The sequence below is a fragment of the Onychomys torridus genome, chromosome 5 (assembly GCF_903995425.1).
Source record: "Onychomys torridus chromosome 5, mOncTor1.1, whole genome shotgun sequence".
NCBI classification, from domain to species: Eukaryota; Metazoa; Chordata; class Mammalia; order Rodentia; family Cricetidae; genus Onychomys; species Onychomys torridus.
Window position 1 is genome coordinate 51,868,731 of NC_050447.1, and position 27,430 is coordinate 51,896,160.

Consider the following 27,430-nt stretch of genomic DNA (forward strand, 5'->3'; position numbering starts at 1 on the left):
AGTCTGGAAGAGGGTGTGGGGTCTCCTGGAGCTGGATTTACAGGAGGCCTTGAATTGTTCATTGTGAGTCCACTGCCAGAGCAACAAACACTCTTAACTCAGGAGCTCTCTCCAGCCCTGAGGCAATAGGTTTTAAACAAATGTCACCACTGTCAGTGTGTAGCAACAAAGGCTAGGGCTGCAATACAGTGGTAATGCACAAATAAGAACTCATCATGGGAGGGGTGCTTCCCCAGAACAATTATACATGCTGTAAGAAATAAGCAAAGGGAAGAAGTACAAAGTCTAGAAGGGTGAAATTTAGCAAGACAGAATGCTTTATGGATGAGAAACAGAAATTCTAGTTAAGATGGAAACAAGAAGGGTTAAGGCTCAAAATGAGGGTATGATGTTTCCTGCAGAGACATTAAGGTCATGAAAATGAACATGTTAGTTAATTTTGTGCTTCCATGTTAAAATACCTGGGATTTGTTTTTCCTCCTGATTCATGATTTCAGATATGATTTCAGTGCATGGATGATTGGTCCTGACACATTTAGGCCTGTGGTAAGGCAGTATACTATGGTTGGGGTATGATGGAGAAAACTGTTCAGTTCACGGTGGCTAGTTAACAGAAAGAGACAGGACTGGGCTGGGATACGAACATCCCTCCTCCCACTAGGCTTAGCCATTTAGTGGTCTCCTGTCCCTAATAAATGCCACAGTCTGATAACCAAGTTTCAACACATGAGCCTTTGGAGACCATTTATTTAAGTAATAAGTCTGAGTAAATGACAACAAGGAGTACTTGGACTAGCAAAATAATGCAAGAAATAGAAGTAACCAAAGAGGTACTAAAGACGATGGTATCCCAGGGCTTACAGGTAGGGCAGTTAAAACCATAAATACTTCGTGAGGACTCTGAAAAGAAGACTTGATTGATAGATGGTGCCTTTAGACAATTAGAGGTACTAAGAAAGGGCATTAGTGGCTAAAGCAGGTTTTATCACTACTTCCAAGTAGATGAACTGGAAAATATATCTTATCTAAGCATAAATGGTGCTGTCTGGTTCAGAATACTAATTCCTGGCATCAAGTAGATTTGACACAATTCAAGAATGAAATATTTGAGATAGGTTAATTCCCAATTAACTCTGCAGTGTTTATAAGGCTGTATACAACTCTCTAGCAGAACTGATCTCTGAGGCTTGCTGCTTGGCCTTTCCACTTTCCTACTGTCTTATTTTCAGGATTCTTTCACTCTGAGTGTTTTAGACTAGCATTTTTTTTTATTTTTTATTTATTTCTTTAGAGTTTTTGTGATTAATGACAACATGTGCTCTCACCCCTCTGATTTATAGATAAAGGAAAGGTTTCTAATTCACACTTAGATCAAGAGATGGCTTTTTGGGAGAAGATGATGGTCTGGTCTTCTGGGACAGGTGGAATGCAGCATGTTCCATCTTTGACAGATTAATTTTGTGGCATTTAGGGACCCAGCCCCACTCATACTCACACGATGGCCACAGCTTTGGCCTTAGATACTGCCTATGTCCCAGTTGCCTTTCTAAAGTGCATAGGTTGCCTTCTATAACATGAAGTAGAATACCCTTTTGCCAAATAACATGAAGTAAACCCCTCTTTTGTCCACTAATGAAAAGCTTATATAAATATTAAATTCATGTGTTCCCACAAGTTCCTTTAGCTAGCCTGACTTCTTAAGATATTGACACACATTTTCTGTGTAGATCGTTTTGGCCATCTGCATGGCCCACTGTTGATAAACTACTTGTCTTGAAAATTTATCAGACCAACTATTATAACACACCTCTTAGGAAAATGTAAATAATTGACAATCTATGGAAAAGGTTCCAGGTTCAAGGTATCTTTTTGATTCTTTCAACATGTACCATTCATGGTATATATCTATCTCTCTGTCTGTTTACCTGTTTATCTATCTATCTATCTATCTATCTATCTATCTATCTATCTATCTATCTATCTATCTATCTATCTATCTGAAAGTCTTGGCCAGGAGATGTCAGTAGCAGTTATTAAAAAGAAAATACGAAAAACCAGCCAGAAGCAAGATATTTAGACTTAATTTCATGAAAAATATTGATTTTCAGTACTTCAAAGTGAATTATATTATTTCAGACTACATACAGATAGTTAAAAAATTAAGGGGCTGAAATTAAAAATGCATATTTTATGTAGCTCAGGCATGTTATGTAGTCTAGCATAACCTTGATCTGATCCCCCTGTTCTCACTTCCCAAGTGCTGGTACTACAGGTGTGGGGGACTATACCCACTTAGGAAAAATCTCTATGCATTTTAATTCAAGAGAAAAGGATAGTCATTATGCTTAATGATAAGAACTAATGCTTTGTATGTAGAAGCTGGTTACTGAATACCTATGCAGATGTCTTTACATGTCTGCTCTGCCAATTCTTACATCACAGTGCAGATTAACAAGTAGTTAAAGCCAGTAGCTATAGCTATCAATGCTTTTCTGCCTCAGCAGCATCTTGCTTTTAAAGCATTAGTTCACTTTTTGTTTTGAGGCATTATCTAGTGCTCTAACCTGCTGTACTGTACCTGAAACCTAAACAACATTTTATGCCATGATTTCATGCTCACATTGCAATAATGATGATTATACCTGAAGATCACTCAAAAGCATTTATAATTCAGTGCATGTCCCCCAAATGTTTGCTTTCTTGGTACACTCTGTCAGAGAATACATAGTCTAGGACTGGGAGGAAGCATTCCATCAGCCCGGGGGGCTGCTCTGACAGCAGGACCACTCAAGTCACATTCTATAGATACTTTTCTCTAAATTCTCAGAGTAAAGCAAGCCAAAGAAGCTTATTTTTGTTACTATTAGTTACTTTGAAAAATGGCCACACAAGAGAAGAGCTCATATTACCTTCTTTAGATTGTAAAATATACTATTTGTCTGCACATAGGTTTGAGGAAGTAACCGCCAAGTGGCTTTGTCTCTTGGAAGGAAGTGGGATCCCATACGGCCCAATCAACAGAATGAAGGATGTGTTCTCTGAAGCTCAGATTTGTACATTTGAATTTTCTCGTTGCTTTAAAAAAAATCCTTATTGACTTATATAAAGGAACAATAACCACTAATCTTAAGCCTAAGTCACATGATACAATATTTTACTATTTGATTAAAATTGCTCGTGGATCTAAAAATAAATCACAATTTAGAACCAACTAAATGTCTACACTCATACTTAAGTCTGCTAGATCCAGCATACTTAAGCTACCTAAAATTTTCCAAGTCCAGGGTATTTATTTTTCCTGAAAAACAGAAATATAGCCAGAGGTCAGGATTCTGAAATCCCCATTTGTAGAAATAAATATGACAAGTTTCACAGTTACTATCCACTCTGATCATATTGCTGACTCAAAATGTGAAAAGCAAGTCATACTTAGTTCTGTAGAGTTCAGGCTTTTTATGTGTTTGGTAAATTGTGTGATTTACAAGGCATAAGATAATGTGGATAGGATGTGTGCTGAGCAGAAGGGGCACCTGAAAATTTCTTCTATAATAATCTTCAAATTTAGAGGCTGTCATACTATTTTTATTTTATTACTTCAATTATTATAACAAATAGAAGCAACTTGCCATATCTCAGATTCATGTAATAACCTCAGAATATAAGGAAACTTTATATTTATTTTGTGAAGATTTTAATATGACTCAGGTACCTTGACAGTTTCTAACATTTGCAAAGTTATAGAATATTTTTTCTTGAGTTCTTTATCCATATATAGTAGAAAATTTTAATTTTAAATGAATTATTTGGAATATTATACTCTTTTCAAAAGGCGAAAAACTTTGTTGGAAAATGAATGTCTTTAGGGTGCCTTTATTTTACATAACTGTTCACTTAAAAGAAATGTGAATGCATGTAGTTCAGTTGTTATGATAATTACTGTAGAAAAGTAAATAAATTCAGAAATTCTTTTGTATTTTATTTTCCAAGACTGTGGGGTATTATTTTCACAATAAAATTGTGAGGAGTATGGGTTTGAGATTAGGGAGCCCGTCTGGTGTGTGTTGTGGGAGTAATCAGGAAGGGACCCCAAGTGTCAGGGATTTAGCCTGCTGGCTCCTGGGAAGAGGTAGTCATGTGCTCATTTGCCTGTGGACCAGAGAGCTTATTTGTTCACATTATGCCTTCACCTATCGCTGTAAGTGTGAGATGGATAGGACTTGCAGGTTTTCTCAGATTATGATACATTTCACCAGCGATATCGCTTAAAATTTTATTCATCATCATTTTTGCTATTCCATGTGTGTTTTATAAGGAATAAAGATACCAAAGTTAAAGTAAATTTCTGTAATATTAATATTGCAAGATTATTTAATTTTAGGGTTTTTAAAAAAAATTTTACTCACTACAATACAGTTGCTCAAGTGATGGTCAGATTCAGAGAGAATGTAGGCTCATCTCTATTTTCATGACTAATTGTCCCTTTTAGTCCAGTTTTATCACAAGTGAAATTTAGTTAATTTAATAACTTTCATTGCAAATCAGTTATTTTGGACTGCAAAGATTTTTTGTTTTTAGTCTGTGGTATATATTTTTAGTCATTAGTTATCAATTGTAGAAGAACAATATTATTTATCAGATTCCATCTTCATATCACCTTCAAAGACTTTACAAAACGCCCTCTTACCCACCAAAAGTAAGTTATAAATATCATAATCCAATCATCAGAAATATTTAGTTATACTCTGATTGCTATTGATAATTAAATCCTAGAAGCAAAAAAAAAAGTTGTCTTCTTCATTCACGATTAGATGTTTCTTTGGAATTTAAGTACTAAACATGCACATGCAGCTTCTCTGGACTTTGTAAACACTAAGGAATAATGTACTCTTAACATTATAGAAATAACCAAAGATGACTATGAAATTTTCAAGAGGTCTTGTTTGCTCCATCAAAGAAATGGATTGTCTCCTTCCACTTGTGCTTGAAGTGTTTATCCACCTAAAAAATTGAATTTTGAAAGAATTGTATAATGTGGGAAAAATCATAGTTGAAAATGTATAAAATACTTTAGAAAAACACATTAATGTGACTTGCAAAATTGTTCCTTAAGTCAACTTGTTGGTTTATTTCTGTAATCCTATCACTCAGGAGGTTGAGGCAGACAGAATGTCATGAGCTCAAGGCCTCCCTTGACTATATGGCAAGTTCCAGGCTAACTGGGCTAAGAATAAGACCCTATCTCAAAAGCAAAACAAATCAAAATATAAATGTCCATTTATAATAATATTTCATTATTCAGTTGCCTTATTATATTTACTAAATACCAAGTAGTAGGAATTTAGCACAAATTTAGTATTCTATGTGTTTCTGAAAAATAAATTCAAAATTGACTGAACTAGCAGGTATGCAATAATATTTATAGACTGATGGATCATCAAATGAAAATTTAGTTAACTGTAGAGAGTATAGGTTTCCTAAAAATTCAAGTGGTTCCTTTGTGCCACAGAAAAGGGGCTGACCAATTTTACCTTTAGGATTAGTTGAATTTGTTTTTGGTGACCTCAGGGAAATGAGCGCAAACTAGTGTCGGGATTGGTTATTATTTTTATGAACATTCTAAACTCTATTTTCTTCAGATTTCAAATATTAAAATTGAATTTAATCTCTGTTGTCAGCATCATATTGAATGTTAGCAGGGAGTAGGGATACAGGGAAGACTTCATGCTAACTCAATGTAATTGCAGCTTTCATTATAATGGTGCCTATGGTGGTTTGAATGAGGATGCCTCTCTTAGGCTCATATTTGAAAGCTCAGTCTCCAGTTGCTGGAACTGTTTGGGAAGGATTGGGGTTGTGGCCTTATTGGAGCAGGTGTATCACTGGGAGTGGGCTTTGAGGTTCTGAAAGACTCACACATTCTTAGCTAGGTATCTCTGCCCCATGCTTACAGATCAAGATGCAAACTCTTAGCTACTGCTCCAAAGCCATGTCTACCTGCCTTCTGTCATGTTTTCCATGCTCTGAACCTGTAAGACCCAAGTAAACTCTTTATTTGATAAGTTGTGTTGGTCATGGTGCCTTACTAGAGCACCAGAAAGTATTTGAGATGGTGCCCTTTAGGTTTTATTCTTGTTACAGCTACCTTTGACTTACCTATAGACAGAGTCACATTCAGTCCAGCCATGGAGATCATTCACTAAAATCATACTCTGCTACCTTCTTATGAAAATGTATCCACAATCTCTTTGCCATAAGTGTGAAGCCCTCCCTCATTTCTGATTGACACTCTTCTATAGTTTTAAACTTTCCATAGAAAGTATCTTTTTGACATATGATTTCTGTTTGAAGTGTTCTCCTATTCTTTTCATCTGATGAATTATGGAGTTTCTTGGCCCTGGGTACAAGGAACTGGCCACTTGCATTCAGATGTGGAGATAGGTCATGGTTCTGTGGCCCTGTGCCCCATGTGTGCTGTGCCAGCACAGCTGCTTGCTCAATTAGAAATCACTTTGGGTGAAGTACAAGGCCTGGAACAAGGCACAGGAAGGAAGTCCCTGATGAGGTGAAAAGCAGTATGTCCAACTATGGATGTGGGAAAGGGGGACAGGAAGCTCAAAGAGTAGAAGAGAATTTTGGTGTGTCACTTATTAAGTAGACCACTTACATTCTACCTGTGGTTGGAAATTCTTTGTAGAAAATGAAAAGTGTAAAAATGGTAGAAACTATTTCTAACCCATCAATTTCATCACATTCCTGTTTTCCGAGAAAACTTGAATTTTTATCTCAACTTGAAAGCAACAGATGATATACTTTGTTTTGGCTAAATGGAAGATTGTCTACCTCTTACTCCTCTGATGAAATGATCTGATCTTTGAATGGCTCAAGTGATCCCTGTGAGTATCCACTGTTAATAACAAATACTTCAGGGGCTTTTGTCTGAATGTACCAATAGTTCTGAGATGTTTTGATTGAAAACTCTTGAAGTGATAGCTTTATTGTATTTTTCTCCCAATGACAAATTATCTGAGGGATGCTTGATGCATTATACAGTATAATATTGATTATCTACATGTAGATTTTAATAGCTAGCCTGTTTCCCAAGTGCATTCTTAAAAGATCTTTTTTTTTTTTTTTTTTTAAATCAGGCCAAGATTGTGCAGTACATTAAAGGAATTCTTAAAACATTTCAACAGCTTACTAGATGACCTCAGCATGGTCCTATGAACATGCCCTTGGGAACATGTGCATAATTTGCATTGTGGTTTGTGGGTTTCCAATTCAAACAAACTTAAAAGAAAATGCAGCTTTTAATAGAAACTATTCAAATTCTTGCAAAACTAGGTATGGATTCTACTACAGAGAGGGTTTTTAAGCACTGTTATCTACACTGAGCATCAAGGAGTACTCTAGCCTGCCTCAGGATTGTCCTGCAGACTGTTTCTGCTCATTCTTGAGTATCATCATCTTATATTGAACTGTTTAGTTAAAAACTATAAATGATTAGAGCACCCGTGTTTTTCTTTGTCCTTGATGTTGTGACCTGAGGGTGGAGAAGAAGGGCAAAGGGTGTCACAAATGGGTGTTATTTACTATAGTTTTCCATTTGTACCACACAAGTTGAATATGTCAGGTGTAAGACATCACCAGGAAGCATCACTTCTGAGAAATATTGTGAGGGAAACATCAGGATTATTGAAATATCACAGCTGGCTCTGATTTTAACTGGTGCCAAACACCTGCAGCTCTAAAAGGAACCAAAACAAAGCCCCACCCTATGGCGGCATGCCACCTCTTAACAGCCGTCTCTAACTTTGCATCTCATCAAATTTAATTTTAACATTTTTTACAGGAATCTTATTCTTCTTGTCCCAGAAGGCCATTGTAACTCCTTTTGTAAATATTTCATATGGGATAAATGTATCATAGAAACAAAATGAAGTATTGAAATACTTGATGGCCGAAAATTGTTGTTTTCATCTCATCATTTGTGAAAGTCTGTGAAGTTAGTGGTTTTATTAATCTCAAAGCTAGCTCATATTCTCTAAGTGATTTTATTTTAGCACATTTTGGCAAAATTTCTGAGCATCTGGGGGAAAAGGCCTTCAATATTCATATAGTAAGCACCAGAGGAACTGCATGGCTACCTTACACACACACACACACACACACACACACACACACACACACACTAATGTAGTGGACTTGCTTGGGCTTCAGGGAGTTATCCAAGGCTTATATCATTGTCTAATATTGTATAGAAATACCTGGACCCTGTCTATAAAATGTGATTTCTGTACAAGAAACCTGTTGATGAAGGTCTGAGTAAAATAGTTTGTCTGGAAATAGTTCTGTGGTAGTTTGAATGGAATTAGCCCCCATATTATCATACAGAGTGGTAATATTAGGATGTGTGGCTTTGTTGGAGTGGGTATCACCTTGTTGGAGGAAGTGTATCACTAGGGGTGGGCTTTGAGGTTTCCCGTGCTCAGGATACCACCCAATATCTCAGTCAACTTCCTGTTGTCTGGAAGGTGTAGTACTCTTAACTATCTCTCTAGTACCAAGTCTGCCTGCATGTGCCATACTCCACACCATGATGGTACTGGGATGAACCTCTGAAACTTGTAAGTGTGCCCCCTCAGTTAAATGTTTTCTTATAAGAGTTGCCATGGTCATGATGTCTCTTCACAGCCAAAAAACCCTCAAAACTAAGACAAGTTTCTAATAGACAAATGTGATATGAAAAATAAAATTTACATATATTACTCATTTTATGATTTAGAAGTATTTTATTTGTTATTTTATATATGGGATCTCAGCATAATATGTCCAATTTTTGAAGAAATGATGCATTTTAAATTTAGATAAATAACAAAAAATTGAATTTGTTTTATTTTAAAATATTGAGTGTAAGACAGTAACATCCAATTGTATTTTTTGAGTAGAAGAATCCCAGTATATATATATATGTGTGTGTGTGTGTGTGTGTGTGTGTGTGTGTGTGTGTGTTACAATTTAAGAAGAAACTTAGTATAATGTTAGGATAACATTATGTGCATTTTAAATATACATATCTAGGAAGCTTAGGTACATTCTGAAGAGACATTACTTGTTTGAACCATCATACTGATTTGTACCTAGATGGCCAACTGGAATGCCTTGAACAGCATCTGACTGATCCTTTAAGAAAATGTGTAAGTCATGCTTTAGGCCCAAAGGAAACCATAGCAATTCCTCCACTCATTCACACTCCTAATTCTACAAAGAGGAATGGGTAGCCTGCTGTGTATTTGGTCTCCTGTTAGGTATCTGGCAAGGAAAGGGGATGGTGGGGGACAGCAAATGAAGAGGACACACTGTCAAGCAGGAGGTTGCAGTCTGCATTAGGTAGAAAGTGTTCTGTGCTACAGAAGCATTATAACTAAGTACTGAGTATTTGAATAGCCAAAGTGATGCACATAAGCTACTGTGAGATTTCCAATATAGTAATTTAACAGAAGTTTAAAATATATAACAAAGAGCTGCACAATGTCTTCATCATGAAACTTGCCAAAGAATCTTCATTCCTTTAAATGATTCTAGTAATTAGTTAATCACATTGTTATTGATTTTTTCCTCTGTAATTAGGAAGATGAAAATGTATGGTTTCAGCTTTTACTGTTAGTGATTTTTGACATATCTGGTATCTGAGGTCGTGGCAATTTTCTTGGTGTCTCATAAAATGACTTCCTGTGTCTGTCTTTGACACTGTGTCTCTTCTTGATGAGCCTGCACAGCATGCAGCTAATGTCTAAGTTCCAAATATAAAATCTACATTTTCTGAGCATTCTCACACTACTTCCAAATAGACTTTCATAGCATTGTCATTGACTTTTACCAGATCTTGACCTTTCCATCCAGAGACACAATCTGTTTTTTGGTGTGTACAGGCTGAATATAAGGAAAGGTTAATTAATGTTTTCTGGGGATGTTTTGAGACCCTGAATTAATTCTAATAAGACATGCTAGTTAATAAATATAAACAATACTGAAAGATTGTTGATGAGATATTTAGATATCTCTATGGTCTTTGGAACCTGCTGTGTGTTTTATCCTTGTAGCAATATTGTCATGACATTCTCACTTTAATTTCTGGGTGCCACAAGTGGCTGCAATGTGGGTGGCACCCACCTAGACAATCACAAAAATATCTAGGAATTCTTTTCAGCTTTGTATATTTTGTAATTATTTTAGTTTTTGTTAATCTTCCATCTCAGTCAAACAATTTAAGTCTTAAGCATCTGCTTTTGTAAAAGCTCTGTTGAATAACAATTTATCTGATTGCCATTTATTTTTTTAGTTTTCATTTTTGTGTGAAATTGAAATCTTTTATAGTTCAAAAAGAAAAGCTTTTGCTTAAATGATTTCTATATTAGCAACATGAAAAGATAATAAATGATCATCTCTCTCTTCTAATGCATCATTAGATTTAGAGTCTTTGTTCCTTCTGGCTGCTTTTGAGGGAACCAAAAAGTAAAATGGAAAGCTCTTATAGAAAACTATATTACTTAGTTGAAAGTCATAAGGGAGTATGAAAAGAATGTAAAGACATAGTCATTCGTAGCTGAGGAGACAATATTATTCAGACATCAATTATTCCTGGATTAATTACAGCTCAATCATAATTGCAATAAAAGACCCAGTGGGGTGTCTTTCATCTTGCCCAAACAATTATTTTTCTGGACTATTTGGAAAAATATTTGGGTAGGAATAGCAAATATTTGGATGGTGAGAAAGCTCATCAGATAAAGGCACTTACTGTCACATCTGACAAAATTAAATTGCTGGGACCAATAAGGTGAACAGAAAGCATCAAATTCCTCAAGTTGTTCTCTGATGTCTTCACATGTGCCATGGCTTGTACATGTGCATATAAACACACATAATAAATAAGCAAATAATACAAAATTAAGTTGCATAACAAATATTATAGAGGTCTAAAAGACGTATGTAAAATGTGTATACCACTAGAGCGAAGCATGTATTTTAGTAGCATACTGTACTGGATAGTTTTATGTCAACTTCACATAAGCTAAAGTCATCGTAGAGGAGGGAACCTCAATTTTGAAATATTCTCCGTAAGATCTGGTTGTAGGCAAGGTAGTAGAACATTTTCTTAATTAGTGATTATGTGGAAGGCCCAACCCATTGTGGTTGGTGTTATCCCTGGGCTAGTTGTCCTGGGTTCTATAAGAAAGCAGGTTGGGCAAGCCATGATGAGCAAGCCAGTAAGTAGCACCCCTCTGTCATCAATATTAGGTCCTGCCTCCAGGTTCCTGCCCTGTTTGAGTTCTTGTCCTGACATCCTTTAAGTGGTAGACTATGATGTAGAAGTGTAAAACAAATAAACCCTCTCTTCCCCATCTTGCTTTTGTGATGGTGTTTCATCATAACAATAGTAACACTAACAAAGACACATACATATAGTCAGGCCACAATAACTAAAAGAATATGGCCCTAATAGACAACAGAGGAATAAATGAATGTGATGATGAAAGGAAACCAAAAAAATATTTCACAGATTTTTAGGGGATAGAAAGAAAATGTCAAGCAGAGAAAGATTGATTTTACTCAAAGGAAATAAGCAGTATTTTATTAGTCACAATTTATGCCTATTAAGTAATGAATGGCCTAGGATTTGTTTTATATTGAAACTATTCTTAGTTCATTTTTACTGTCTCTTCTTTTTTTAAAAATTAAAATATGATCACATAATCACCTTATTTCCTTTCTTCTCTGTAGCCTGTAGCTAGAGTTTTTCTGCCTGGCCCATGGTCAGGACAAATCTCTCTCACCCACCGGTCCCACAGCTGCTCAGACCCAACCAAGTAAACACACAGAGACTTATATTGCTTACAAACTGTATGGCCACAGCAGGCTTCTTGTTATCTAATTCTTATATCTTAAATTAACCCATTTCTATTAATCTATACTTTGCCACGTGGCTCGTGGCTTACTGGTATCTTCACATGTTGCTTCTTATCACAGCAGCTGGCAGCGTCTCTCTGACTCAGCCTTCCACTTCGTAGAATTCTCCTCTCTCTTTGTACCACCTTTACTTCCTGCCTGGCTACTGGCCAATCAGTGTTTTATTTATTAACCAATCAGAGCAACACATTTAACATACAGACCATCCCACAGCACTTCCCCTTTTCTTTTTTACAAAAAGAAAGGTTTTAACTTTCACATAGTAAAATTACATATAACAAAAACAATTATCAAGCAAGAATTACAGTTACAATATCTAGTCTATTTATAATAACTAGTCTATTTGTATTTGGAAAAACTGAAGAAAATATTCTATCCTATGTTTGTGAGTCTAAGGTTTCATATCTAACTTACCTCTTATTATAACTAGGAAATTATAACTATGTAGTGTTCAACTACACCAAAGACCTCAGAAGGATATAATATTACTTGAGAAATGGGAGAAGGACACAAACAACTTTTGGAAGTCTTGCAAGAGTAGACAGAGACAGCTGGCAGCCTGGACAGTCATCCAAAGTTCTTTTGTAAAGTTGGGACATCTGTCTTTAGCCCACAGGTCTAGAATATCTCAGTCATTTTCTCTGTGTCCTGTTGAATGTCTGGCAGTTTCCTTTGCAAAGCAGGAACCTGAAGGACCATCTCACCAAGCAAATTTCAGTGGTCACCTTCCTATGGGTCCTGCATGTCCAGTTGATCAAGCAGTCCAGGCAAGAATAGTTTCTTGCCCAAATCGCTATTTTTGCCAAGGTGAAGATAAACTCTATATAGTGTCTTCGATGCCCATCCTCCTCTCTGAAATATATCCAGTGCTGCCAGGAACAGACATTGTCTAGATTTCATTGTCTAGAAAATCTAAATTTTTAAAACATTTTAAATGTCATATTCTGTATGTCTTTGAAATGTTTGAAGATTACCTATCTATCTGAAATATATCTATGTATACCTAGAAAACTTAACATGACTGTAAGTTTGACTATCATAGAAGACTAATTGTTCTATTACAATTTAAATGAGTTGTATAAACATAATACCTTAAACAAAAGTAGAAATATACACACAGTATAACAAAATTAACTTTAAATTTGTATCAATAAACGAAAATCCATACCAATATAAAACATTTTAAACAAGTTGTTGCTCTTTAAAAGTAGATTCAATAATCTATCCTTTTATCCTATCATATCTATACCCACTTTTCTTCTTAAAAAAGAGATTGTATTGATAACCAACCTGATTTAAATAAAAATATTGACTTTTGTCTGTCCCATACCAGAGGGCTCTTATGATGTGGGACACAAGAATCTCTTAACCTTTTCTTTTAGTAATATACTTGGGTTTAGAGAAGGAGTGAGCCAATTTCATCTCCAAAGACAGCTTGGTATATTAATGGAAAACATATTTTGAGAAAAGAAAGGGTAAGCAAAGCAATAAAACTTGTCACAAAAATAATTTGCCAAATTTGATAAATAGAAGTAAAAGACATAAAAATAGAAGTACTAGTGGTGATGATAAAAATGGAAGTAATAGAGCAGTAGAAAATTCTTGGAACAAATATGTTGGGAAGCTGTTGCTCAGAAACATTAGAAATGATAGAAATCCGAAAGACCTTAATAAATAGGCAAAAGACAGAATACCTGGTTAGGAAACTCAGGAGATTCACATAAACCAGAAACATAAAATATAACCCAGTGTTAGGAATAAAGAATAATGGTTCACAGTCAAGTGCTAAATTTATTTATTTAGCTTTTGCATTTTCAACTCTAAAAATGTGTGTATATTTCATAGGCATGTATATTTGCATACATACATATGGATACAGATCACTATTAAACTTAGGAATGGAGAGGACATGTGAGAACTGTTTGCTTGTCCACACTTTATGGCAACAGTTTGAGGATACACATCAGATACTTTAAACTGCCTGCACTCTGACTCGGCAATACTCTTCTTGGACTGCTGCAAAACTAATCCCAAATGGGTCAAAATGTGTACTGTAAAATGTATTTTAGGTTCTCTAGCTGAAAGTTAAAAATAAGCTACATGTGTAGCTATGATATATGCATTGAATAATATGATATATTTCAGAAAATGATACACTTCTTTTGAAAAATATTTCATTCATAAAGATGAAAAAGCAGGAAACAAAATTGTTTATATGTTTTTTCTCAACCATGTAAAATATTCTTTATAACAATAATCATGTTACTTTTATAATAAGAAAGTATAACTTTGAAATGTTCAAAGTCTTATGTAGCTCCCTAACTGGAAGCTTAAAATGAATTGTGGTCATCTCTTTATGGTTAAAGTCAATACCAGTGCTGCACATTACACCTCACAATGGAAGAAAATACTTTGTTTTTTTTATTTTCCAGAATGATTTGTTAAAAGTGCATCCTACTTATATTGTTGGCAGGTTTGGATGGAGACAATGATTGAAAGAGACTCACCACTGGTGGTATTTTAAGAAATTTTCTACAATGATTAACCAGAGGGAGGAGAAATTTGATCTGCTTGGAACAATAATGTGTAAGTTTCTCTTAGATTCCCATCCCACTGATGTCTGTTCTCTTTGGACTTTGTGACAGTAACTACCTTTCACTCTGGTATGAAGTTTGCACTTCCCTGTTCATCAGTGGAGCTAAGCACTGATTTGTGTGGAACAGTTAGCCATTTGACTGTCAAATTTGGAAAAAATATCCAAGTTTATTTCATTGTTTTCAAAACCCAGCTTTAAAAATATCCATCAAATTGTGTGATTTCTTAATATAATTTAGATCTACCATACAACACATACTTAGAGGGATAAAATCACTGTCTTAAAGAGGTATCTGCCTTCTGAAACCAATATATAGAAATAACTAAGTGTCAGTAAATATAAGGATAAAGAACATGTGATACATATATTTTATAATACTATGGACACTTGAAAATAAGGCATCTTCCTTTTGCAAGAATGGATGAACTAGAGGATATTATGTTAAGTAAAATCATACAGATATTGACAAATATTTTATTTTCTCAGTTATATGTATTATCTGAGAAATTCAAATTTACAGAAGCAGAATGGTGGCTAACTAGAGATTGAATGGTTAAGAAAATGGGAAGGTGTTAATCACTGTAAATATTACCTTAGAAGGTGAGTAACTTCTGGATTTAATATGCAGCATCATGGATTACAATGAATAAAAATGTGTCATCTTAATTGTTGAGGAGAGTAGACAAGTAGTCTCATTCTCCCATAGGAAAAGATAACCTTGTGAGGCTGTGCTAAATAACTTGATTATCATAAACAAAATGTATAGCAAATTAAAGTATAACTTGTTCATGCATGTTTATGTGCACTCACACACACACATACAATCACACACACAATTTGCCAGTTATATCTCAATAAAGTTGGAAATATTACATATAATATTTTCCAAATTAAAACAAAAGTAGAGAAATAGATACAAAACAGTGTAGTCCTGTGTTTTGGGGCCATGAAAAAGTTTCCTGTGTTGTGTAAGAATTCAATATAGATCAATGAGTGAGAGTCTCATCCCCTTCGAGACCACTCTTCCCTCACTCTATCATCTCTATCTCCTTCCATGTTTTCTTTTCCTTTCTCTCCTTTTATTTCTTCAATATTGACATTCAAAATGTGAATGTTATAGTCATCTGTCATTCTTATTGTAATAATCTTGGTAGACATGGAACAGTACCTCTAGTAGATATGAAGTAATTTTGGTTTCTGCTTTTCTGTATAATGATGTAGTATAAATTTTAATGTTCTTGTTATTATTTGTGCTTTTACTTGAAAATGCCTACTCATAATTTTTGACTATTTTAAAGTCATTACATTGTTATTTTGTAATGGTACTGTGAGAATTTGTAGACTTCTAGGTAAAATTCTTATTTACTAGTATTTTTCCACTCTGTCGACTGTCTTTTCCTGTTGTTTTAACTCTTTATTTCCTAAATAACTCAGGCTGTCCTCAAAGTCATTATGTAGCTGAGCAAGGCCTTAAGCTTTTCCTACTCCTGTCTCTATCTCTCAAGAGATGGGTTGTAGGAATGTGTTACCATGCCCAGTCCAGGTGGTGGTGGACATCAAATCCAGGGCGTCTTGCATGCCAGGAGCACTCTTCCATCTGAGGCTCATCTTCAACTACTTTTCGGTAGTTTGTAGCATAACAGTTTTAATCTTGTTGTATTGTAGCTTCCCTCTCTCTCAATCACTTGTGTTTTTCATTCTATTTAAGAAACCATTGTCACTTCAAAGTACAGGAATATTGGCTCGTGATATTTTCCTAAATAACTTTAAGCCTGTGTTTAGATCTGTGTTCTATTTTGAGAGAAGGTACAGGATCCAGCTTCCAATATCTACTTGTCTCACTACCATTTGTTGAAGAGATTACTCTCTTTATTTTACTATTATTATTTTGGGTTTTTGAGAGAGGGTTTCTTTGTATAGCCCTAGTTGTCCTAGAATTAACTTTATAGGCCAGGCTGGCCTCAAACTCACAGAGATCTGCCAGCCTCTGCTTCCCAAGTGCTGGGATCAAAGATGTGCACCACCACCACCACCCAGCAAATAGATTATTCTTATTCTATTGAATTTTCTTGGCACTCTGGCTCAAAATCAGCTAAATACTAAACATTTTTCTAAACCTGTCATTATTTAGAAATGTCTTGATTAAGTTCTAAATTTTCATATATTTTTCAAATCTAATGTTGATTTTTAAAATTTTATTCATTGTGTTGTGTGGTTTCAGTTCCTTCATACTTATTGATGTGCTATTACCTTACATTTGATGCAGAATATTCCATATGTTCTTGAGAAGATGTGTAGTCAGTTGATTTATTTTTATGTGTCTGCTAGGTCTCATTTGTTTATAACATTGTTTGATGCTATTTCCTTTGAAATTTTTTGCATAGTTTAATAATTATCAAGAATTGTATATTAAAATCTTCAATTATTATTTTAGAATTTCTCTCTTCTTTGAATTTTGGACTCTATTGTCCACACATATATTCATTTTTGTCATATGTTCCTTATGAATATTCCCCTTTATCATGATGAATGCTATACATGTTTATGCTATATTTTTGTATAATACATCTCAATATATTAAAATCAATACCTCAACATTAGTTTTCATAATATGAAATCTTTTAAACCATTTTCATTGATAGATATTGATCATATATAATATCCTGGTTTTCATATAGACAGTATCTTTTCAGTGCATCATGTACCTTAACCATGTTCACTGTCTCCCATGTGGTCTTTTAGTTGTCTCTCCTCTTCCTATTTCTCACTCCTATCATATTTTTCCTACTCTTACTTCCGAAATACATCTGTGTCTGTGTGTGTGTGTGTGTGTGTGTGTGTGTGTGTGTGTGAGTGTGTGTCTCTGTGCATGACTTATGTATCTATAAAGAACTCTAGATCTCATAAATGATAGAAACACATAATATTTAATTTTCTGCATCTGATTTATTTTTGCTTAATGTGATTATCCCTACTTGTACCCGATTTTTCCCCCAACAAACCAACAAGTGATAATTTCACTCTTCTTTGTGGTTGATTAAGACTCCGTGGTACTTATGTACCAGATCTACTTTATTTGTAGAGTGGAGCTGCACCAAAGTGATGGGCAGATGTCTCTGTGATAGGTTACTCTAGAGTCTTTTGGAGATATATCTATCTATATCTATATCTATATCATCTATATATACTATATCTATCTATATCATCTATCTATCTATCTATCTATCTATCTATCTATCTATCTATCTATCTATCTATCTATCTATCTATGTATCTATGCCCAGAAGTGGCACAGCCGGATCATATGGCACTTCTGTTTTTAGTGTTCTGAGGAACCTCCACATTGATTTCCAAATGGAATTAGTTTACATTCTCACTGCTATACAGAGTTTATTTTTCTCCATGTAATTGCAAATACTTGTTTTTGTTTTTATAATATCCATTCTGTCTGTGATCATTTTTATTTCCACTTCCCTAGTACTTAAGGATGTTGGAAAATTTTCATGGTTCTGACCATTTATTTCATTTTTGAGAACTACCTGTTTGTTAGCTCATTTATTGATAGGAGCTAATAAAAGAAATAAGAAAAAAATTATCTTTTATAGATTGTATTATTCCATCTGTTCATCTGTCTTTCCCTTCAATTTTAATATTGATATCTGTTTTATTCTGATGTAGCTTTTTTATTTTCAATGTTTATGCCATTTATTTTTAATATTCTACATTTCTATATAGTATAGGTTCACAAGTTTATTTCTTTGTATATTTTTGTATTTTGAAATTAATTTTCCAATTAATAAAAAGAAAAATAAAGAAGAAATATCCAATTGCATTATTTTGTGATTGAGTTTACTATTTTATTGATACTATGTGTGTGTGCATGCACAAATGTGAGAGTATATATGTGTATGTGTGTGTATGGAATGCTCTATGATATGACTTACTTTCAGCCAAAAGAATTTTTTTGAAATCATTGTAATATAAGACTGTTAGCAATGGATTTTCACAATTTTATGTGTTCAACATTTATGTGGCTTGTTGTTTTAGAAAGAGATTAGCTGGATTCTTAGTTGACAGATTTTTCAGCTCTTGGAATATGTTGTTCCACTGCCTCTTGACTTCTGTTGTATTTGATGAGAAGTAACGTGTTAATCTTAGTTGGTTTCCTTGTATGTGATGGGTTGTTTTTCATTTAATCTTTTCAGGAGTTTCCATTTGTCTTTGAACATTTTGTGAATAATGTCTCCCTGAGTGTTCTACTGTTTGTATTATTTTGAGTTCATTGATCTTCTATGACCTGTAAATTAATTTCTTGACATTTGGAAAGGTTTTAGCCTTAGTTTATTTGAATTTTTCATACATTTTATTATGTCAATGGTACCTTTTGGCATGCTCCAGCCTTCTCTGAGTCTCTACTCATTTTTCTTCATTCTTCCTCTCTTATGTTGATTGCGTGGTCTACATTGATCTTAAGGTTAGCCAGTTCTGTTTTCTGCTTAGTCAGGTCTGTGATTGGGATTCTCTGAGGAACTGCTGTTTTCATCATCATACTTTCTGACTCATGTGTCCATTTGATCTCCTTTAATAATGACCTTTGCTGATATTCTTTCTTTGATGAGACATCATCACCATATCTTCCTTTTACCACATTTTCTCCATGTTCTCTGAACATGTTTATAACAGCTACTCTGAAGTTTTTATTCCTGCTAAATCCACCATCTGTATGTCTTCAGAGGCAGTTTCTATTGCCAGTTTTGTTCTTGTGTATTTCCCACACTTTACTATCTCTTTACAAAGCTCACAATGTTCTGTTGATCCACTCCCTATAACAGAAGCCTTTCTTTTTTTTCATTGTTAGTGATAGTTACATCGATGAATCTGAGAAGCCTATTTTTCCTGCATTGCAAGGTTGTCATATGCCAACTCTGAGTGTCTGCAATTGTTTCACCTTGACCTTTAGTCACCTAGCCTTTCCTGTCAGTGTTTCATTAAAGCTATTGTAAACCTCTAATAGGTAATGGTATAGCTTAGTTGTGTTTTCATATCTTCCCTGAATTATGATCTGATTGTTTCTGTGGAAACAGCCAAGCACATGTTTACATCTGTGCTCACAAATGGGGTTGACTCAGATCCTAAAGGGCTCTCTTTGACTGTTTTCTTTCCTTGTTTCTCTTTGTTAGACTGACTTTTTTACTTTACTTGTATCACAGAGCTTCTAGTTTTTTCTTAATTGATTTTCAACAAAACCTATTCGTTAAATGATATACTTTAATTTTTGGAAACTTTATACCTATCTACAATATATCTTGATTATGCCCACACTGTCCCTGCTTTCCTTCCAATTCTCTCTTGACTTCCAATAGCAAACTTACCTCCCAATTTCATGTCCTCTTGTATGTTTATTTAACCTACTGAGTCCAATTAGTGCTGCTCATAGGTACATAGGTGAGGGGATATCTTTGGGACATGGGCAGTGAGGAAGTGGACACTTCCTCAAAGATTAGTTATGCTGAACCCTTCAACAATTGTCAACTGCTATTAGCACCTTAGCTATTGGTGAGGACTCAGTAGGAGGTCACAGAAGGAGGTCAGTTTTTAAGAGCCTTCATCTTGTGCAAGTAACCACAGCTGATGTGTGTGCAACAGACAAGTTGTATTTAGAAGGTAATATTTTGTAGCTTTCTTCTCCATTCTCCAATTCTTGCATTCTTTTTTCCTCTGTTTTGCAATGTTTCTTATACCCTAGTTGTCCATGGGGAGGCAGATCGATACAGATGTCCCGCCTCTGACTGAGCACTCTCAGTAACTTATTTCCAGTACAGAAATCATGAGTCTGCGCAATAACCACTGGAAAGTGCAACAAGAGTGTAAACAATAGAAAAAAATTAATGAAACAGAGAGTTGGTTCTTTGAGAAAATCAACAAGATAGACAAGCCCTTATCCAAACTAACCAAAAGACACAGAGAGAGCATCCAAATTAACAAAATCAGAAATGAAAAGGGGGACATAACAACAGACAATGAGGAAATCCAGAGAATCATCAGGTCATACTTAAGAACCTCTACTCCACAAAACTGGAAAATCTAAAAGAAATGGATAATTTTCTGCATAGGTACCACATACCTAAGTTAAATCAAGACCAGATAAACCATTTAAATAGTCCAATAACCCCTAAGGAAATAGAATCAGTCATTAAAAGTCTCCCAACCAAAAAGACTAGATGGTTTCACTGCAGAATTCTACCAGATCTTCAAAGAAGACTTAATACAAATACTATTTAAATTGTTTCACACAATAGAAGCAGAAGGAATATTACCAAACTCCTATGAGGCTACAATTACCCTGATTCCAAACAAAGATGCAACAAAGAAAGAGAACTACAGACCGATCTCCCTCATGAACATTGATGCAAAAATACTCAATAAAATACTGGCAAACAGACTGCAAGAACACATCAAAACAATTATCCACCATGATCAAGTAGGCTTCATCCCAGGGATGCAAGGGTGGTTCAACATACAAAAGTCCGTCAATGTAATACACCATATAAACAAACTCAAAGAAAAAAACTACATGATCATCTCACTAGACACAGAAAAAGCATTTGACAAAATCAAACACCCCTTCATGATAAAGGTCTTGGAGCAATCAGGAATACAGGGAACATACCTAAACATAATAAAGGCAATCTACAGCAAGCCAACAGCCAACATCAAATTAAATGGAGAGAAAGTCAAGGCAATACCACTAAAATCAGGAACAAGGCAAGACTGTCCCTTCTCCCCATACTTATTCAATATAGTACTTGAAGTTCTAGCCAGAGCAATAAGACAACAAAAGGAGATTAAGGGCATACAAATTGGAAAGGAAGAAGTCAAGCTTTCCCTATTTGCAGATGACATGATAGTATACATGAGTAACCCCCAAAATTCAACCAAGGAACTGATACAACTTATAAACACCTTCAGCAACATAGCAGGATACAAGATCAACTAAAAAAAATTCAGTAGCCCTCCTGTATACAATAGGCAAACAGGCTGAGCAGGAAATCAGAAATACACCACCCTTTATAATAGACACAAATGACATAAAATACCTTGGGGTAACTCTAACTAAGCAAGTGAAGGACCTATATGACAAGAACTTTAAGTCCCTGAAAAAAGAAATTGAAGAAGATGTCAGAAAATGGAAAGATCTCCCACGCTCTTGGATAGGCAGGAATAACATAGTAAAAATGGCGATCTTACCAAAAGCTATCTACAGATTCAACACAATCCCCATCAAAATACCAACACAATTCTTCATAGACCTGGAAAGAATAATACTCAACTTCATATGGAAAAACAAAAAAACCCAGGATAGCCAAAAGAATCCCGTACAATAAAACAACCTCTAGGGACATCACAATCCCCGACCTCATGCTCTACTATAGAGCTACAGTAATAAAAACAGCTTGGTACTGGCATAAAAACTGACATGTGGACCAATGGAATTGAATTGAAGACCCTGACATTAACCTGCACAACTATGAACATACAATTTTTGACAAAGAAGCCAAAACTGTACAATCAAAAAGAGAAAACATCTTCAACAGACGTTGCTGGCATAACTGGATGTCACTGTGTAGAAGGCTGCAAATAGATCCATATCTGTCACCATGCACAAAACTTAAGTCCAAGTGGATCAAAGACCTCAACATAAATCCAGTAACTCTGAACCTGATAGAAGAGAAAGTAGGAAGTAGTCTTGACCGCATTGGCACCGGAGATCACTTCCTAAACATAACACCAGTAGCACAGACACTGAGAGAAACAGTCAATCAATGGGACCTGTTGAAACTGAGAAGCTTTTGTAGAGCAAAGGACATGGTCAACAAGACAAAGCGACAGCCTCCAGAATCGGAAAAGGTCTTCACCAACCCCACATCTAACAGAGGGCTGATATCCAAAATATATAAAGAACTCAAGAAATTAATAACAGACCATGATAAATGAAGACTACATGAGAACAAGAAGCAAAATGCTAGAGAGGCCCCCAGAAATCCACAATGATATCTCCACTGTAGACTACTGGCAATGGTTGAGAGAAAGCCCCAACTGACCTAGTCTGCTGATCAGATGGCCAAACACCCTAACTGTCGTGCTGGAACTCTCATCCAATGACTGATGGAAGTGGATGCAGAGATCCTTGGCCAGCCCCCAGATGGAACTGGGGGGAAGGCAGGGGTAGGGGAGTGGGGGGAGGACAGGGGAACCCATGGCTGGTATGTAAAATTAAAACACAAATATCCGTATAAAAAATAAAATTTGAAGTTAAAAAAAAGAGTGTAAACTGGTGTACCGACTTTCTAAATTACTCAAGATGTTTCTCAAAAGTCTATAAGTAAAACTGCTATATGACCAAGATGTATGCACAAAGACATTATTTCTTCTATAGTGATACTTGTACATCCTTGTTTACTGATTGTTCACAGTAGCTAGGAAATAAATTCAACATAGATGGATTCCATCAGAAGAAGATGGACAGTGATTACTTGGCTGTGAAGAAAAGTGATATCATGATATTTGCAGATTAATGGATGGGACTGCAATAATTATGCTGCTACATGAGGAAATCCTATAGCTGGAGGCCTTCTCTCCAGCCCCCACCAAGCCCTGGTTGTTTTTTTTTTTTTTTTTAACTAACAAAGGCTAAATCCACCACACAGCATAAAATGCCACTTGCAGATGCCTCATTCCCGCCATAGTGCTGGTCAAATGCACAAAGAACCCACCAACTTAATAGAGACAACCAGGAAGCTGTTTTTAGCTCCATTTTGAATTGGTTATTAAATATTCTCAGGTTTAAGGTGTAAACTTGAGCCATTGGGTGCCATTTATAGCTGGAGACCTTCTCTCCAGCCCCCGCCAAGCCCTGTTAGTCAGACAACCCACTTATAAAATAAACACACAGATGCTTATATTATTTAAACTGCTTGGCCATTAGCTCAGGCCTACCATTGTCTAGCTCTTATTCTTATATTCAGCCCATTTCTATTAATCTATACTTTGCCACATGGTTCATGGCTTACATCTCGCTTGTCATGGCTGTGCCTTAAATTAGATAGAATGTAGTGGTATTGTGTTCCCTAAAATATTGTGTACCCTAATAAACTTATCTGGGGTCAGAGAACAGAAACAGCCGTTAGATACAGAGGCTAGAAAATGGTGGCACTCAAACTTTTAATCCTAGCATTTCCTCTGGATCTCTGTGAGTTCAAGGCCACACTGGAAGCAGCCAGGCGTGGTGACACATGCCTTTAATCCCAAGAAGTGAGTCTTTAATCTCAGGGAGTGATGACAAAAACAGAAAGGTATATAAGGCGTGGAGACCAGAAACTAGAAGCATTTGGCTGGTTAAGCTTTCAGGCTTTGAGCAGTACGGTTCAGCTGAGAGGCATCTAGTCTGAGGAAACAGCATCACCTGAGGAATTGGTGAGGTGAGGAAGCTGTGGCTTGTTCTGCTTCTCTGATCTTCCAGCATTCACCCCCATACCTGGCACCAGGTTTGATTTTATTAATAAGACCTGTTAAGATTCTTGCTACAGTAGAGTGAATACTGGGGTTTGGACAGAAAAGTTTAAGCAGGTAGTGATGGGGATAGAAATATCATGGGGCGGGGTAAAGGTTAAATGAAGTATAGATTGGCTATTGCTGTTTCTCTTCATTCCCTATCATAACTAATAGTAAGTCTATATTACTAGAAATCCCATATTCTTTGGTAGCAGGACATAGAGAAACCAAGGTAGAGCTGACCAGGAAACTTTTCATGCTAAATCCTTTTTCACATTACTGGAAGGTGCCATATAGGCTGCTAGGGAAGAAAAGACATTAGTGTTTTTCCCCCCAATTCTGGACACTGCATGCTTCACTACAGGCCAGTCATGCACTCACTAGGACAAGAATGGAAAGACTTTATGGCAGTGGTTCTCAACCTTCCTAATGCTGCAACCATTTATTACAGTTCCTCATGTTGTGGTGACCCCCAACCATGAAATTATTTTTATTGCTACTTCATAATTGTAATTTTACTACTGTCATGAATCATAATTAAAGTATCTGATACACAGGATGTCTGATACACAACTCCTATGAAATGGTCCTCTGACTTCCAAAAGGGTCGTGACCCATAGGTTGAGAACCACTGGTTTATGGATTAGCTAGCCACTCTCTTGATTGATTTGAGATTTGCTCTACATGAAGGAATCATGCTTGATACCACAAACATTGTCAATATCCACAGCTTGGGAAGTAATAGGCTCTGGTGGGGAAACCAGCTGCTGTTTTGCTAAGTGGTAATGCTGTCAAACTGCCTTTAAAATATTTATGTTTATTTCTATAGACCTGTGCTGCTCTCAGCCTTGATTCAACAAAACTTCCATTGTAAAAATACTCTTAGGGATGAAGCTCTCCATTCTCTCATCCAAAAAAGATTAATTAACCACAAGCAAAGTTGAAAAGCAGTTTATCTCTATGGCCTACCTTTCCCCTAGACTGCAACCTTTATTTCATTGAAGTAGATATGGGAGACAGGGCCCACTTTTACTGTGTCTGAATGAGATTCAGTGGTAGCAAATCCTTTTGGTATGGGCCCATTTTATCAGTAATAAACTGAAATAAGGGTAACAAAACATACTTTCTTTAGTGGGTTAAATGCCTAGAGATTTTAATCCCTTATGTAGGCATGAGTGGGAGAAAAAAGATGTGTTTTCCTGGATTATATCTTCTGAAGCCAAGGCTAAGGGAAGAGAGAAACAGCAGCCTGTCCCCTAGGGAGTGAAAGTATAGTCCTAGAGTAGAGGAGTAGAATGGGTGGAGTGGAAACATCCAGTATCTGAATGTACTTACTTGGAATAGAGTGGCTTGTTTGAAATTGTGTGAAGTACAGGGCTTGGTGTTAGGAGTGGGGCTGATAGAGTGAGCCATGCTCTTATGCTCTAGTCTTAATTCTACTAAAGTTGAATCCATTTTCTTGAGTGTTTCACATGGCTTTACAATACTTCCTAGAATTGAGTATTTATTTCTTCATTACATTTTCAATTAGAATATAATTACATCATTTCCATCTTCCTTTTTTTCCCTCCAACCCAACCAATATCTCTTCCTTCTAGCTTCCCCCATTTCTAATGAATGAAAAAAGCAAATCTAAGAATAATTAGAATAGTGGAAGAAGAAGCACAGGTCAAAGGCACAGGAAATATTTTCAACAAAATCATAGAAGACTATTTCTCCAACCTAAAGAAGGCATGATATGTCTAAAGGCACAAGAAGCACACAGAACACAAAATAGATTGGACAAGAAAGGAAAGTCCCCTCAGCAAATTATAATGGAAATACTAGATATACAGAACAAAGAGCTACAAGGGAAAAACACCAAGTAACAGTTAGAATACTAAGTTAGAATACAACTAACACCAAGTTAGAATAACATCTGACTTCTGAAGGGAAGCTCTAAAAGCCAGAAATGCCTGGACAGATGTGCTGCTGCTTCTATTAGACCACAGCTACCATCCTGGGTTACTATAACCAGCAAAACTTTTAACCAGAATAGATGGAGAAAATAAAATATTCCACAAAATCTATCTAAAAGCAATATCCTACAAATTCAGCTCTACAAAAGGTGTTATAAGAAAAACTCCAATGTAAAAAGGTTAACCACATCCAAGAAAATGCAAGGAATAAATAATCCTATATCAGTAAATCAAGAGGGAAAACGCACACACACACACACACACACACACACACACACACACAGACACATACACAAACACACACAATAGCAAAATAATAGTAATCAACAAACACTGCTCATTTGCTATCACTGAATATTAGTGGTCTCAATTCCCCAATAAAAAGATATAGATGAACAGAATGGATGTGAAAATGGGATCCATCCTTCTGCTACTTCGAACAAATAAGCCTCAACATCAGAGTAAAAGAAGGGGAAAAGATATTCTAAGCAAAAGGAGCTAAGAAGCAAGCTGGTGTAGCCATTTTAGTATCTGACAAAATAGACTTCAAACCAAAACTATTCCAAAGCGATAGGGAATGACACTACATCCCTTTTGTTTGTTTGTTTTATTTTTATTACATTTTTATTATTTGAAATAATTTTTATATTTAAATATATTTTGATCCTATTCTTCCCCTCCCCTTCTAGATGTCTTCTCCCTCATTGCTCACCCAAATTTAAGTTCTTTCTCAAAAACAAACAAAAACCCAATTCAACAACAAAACTCCATAAAACCAAGAAAACAAAATAAAACTGCACTCAAAAAGAAAAAAACAGAAAAGAAAACAAGCAAGCAAACAAACAAAACCACTAAACTCTAACCACATTAAAGCACCAACAACAAAAACTCGAGTCCACACAAGTTGGTTAATTACTCCTGAGCACAAGGCTTGCCCCCGAGTGGTTGATATGCCCAGTGTCACTCTATTGGAGGAAACTAAATTTTCCTCTCCCAGCAGGTTTTTGTTTTTCAATAAGAGGGGGGAAAAGAAGTAGAAATAAAGGAAATACATGAATAAGCACTGTGGGACTGTGAGAAGTATTTTTTCTTCTAGGATATAAGATGGTAAAGACTAAATATATACATATGTTGGCCATCTTGGGTAGAGTATTCATCGAACTGCAATTGGATTGATGATACAGCCTACTCTAAGCCCTGTTCCAGGCCATCTTTGATTTAAAAAAATCTGTTTTCAGGCATTTACCCTAGAATAAGACCATGTTTCCCATTTCAGGAAGCTCATTTTGCTTATTCTCAAATTGTCACTAAAATATGAAGAAGTCAGGACTTAATCACAGAGATAACCACAGACAAG

At 35.7% G+C, this 27,430-nt stretch overlaps 1 protein-coding gene across 1 annotated transcript in view; it reads left to right on the forward strand.

Moving 5' to 3' along the window:
• Positions 1-27,430, forward strand: part of Sugct (succinyl-CoA:glutarate-CoA transferase) — a 668,818-nt gene that overhangs the window by 265,806 nt on the left and 375,582 nt on the right. The window contains 1 exon segment of the mRNA XM_036188867.1: positions 2,950-3,043. Coding sequence (XP_036044760.1) covers positions 2,950-3,043 — 94 coding nt within the window.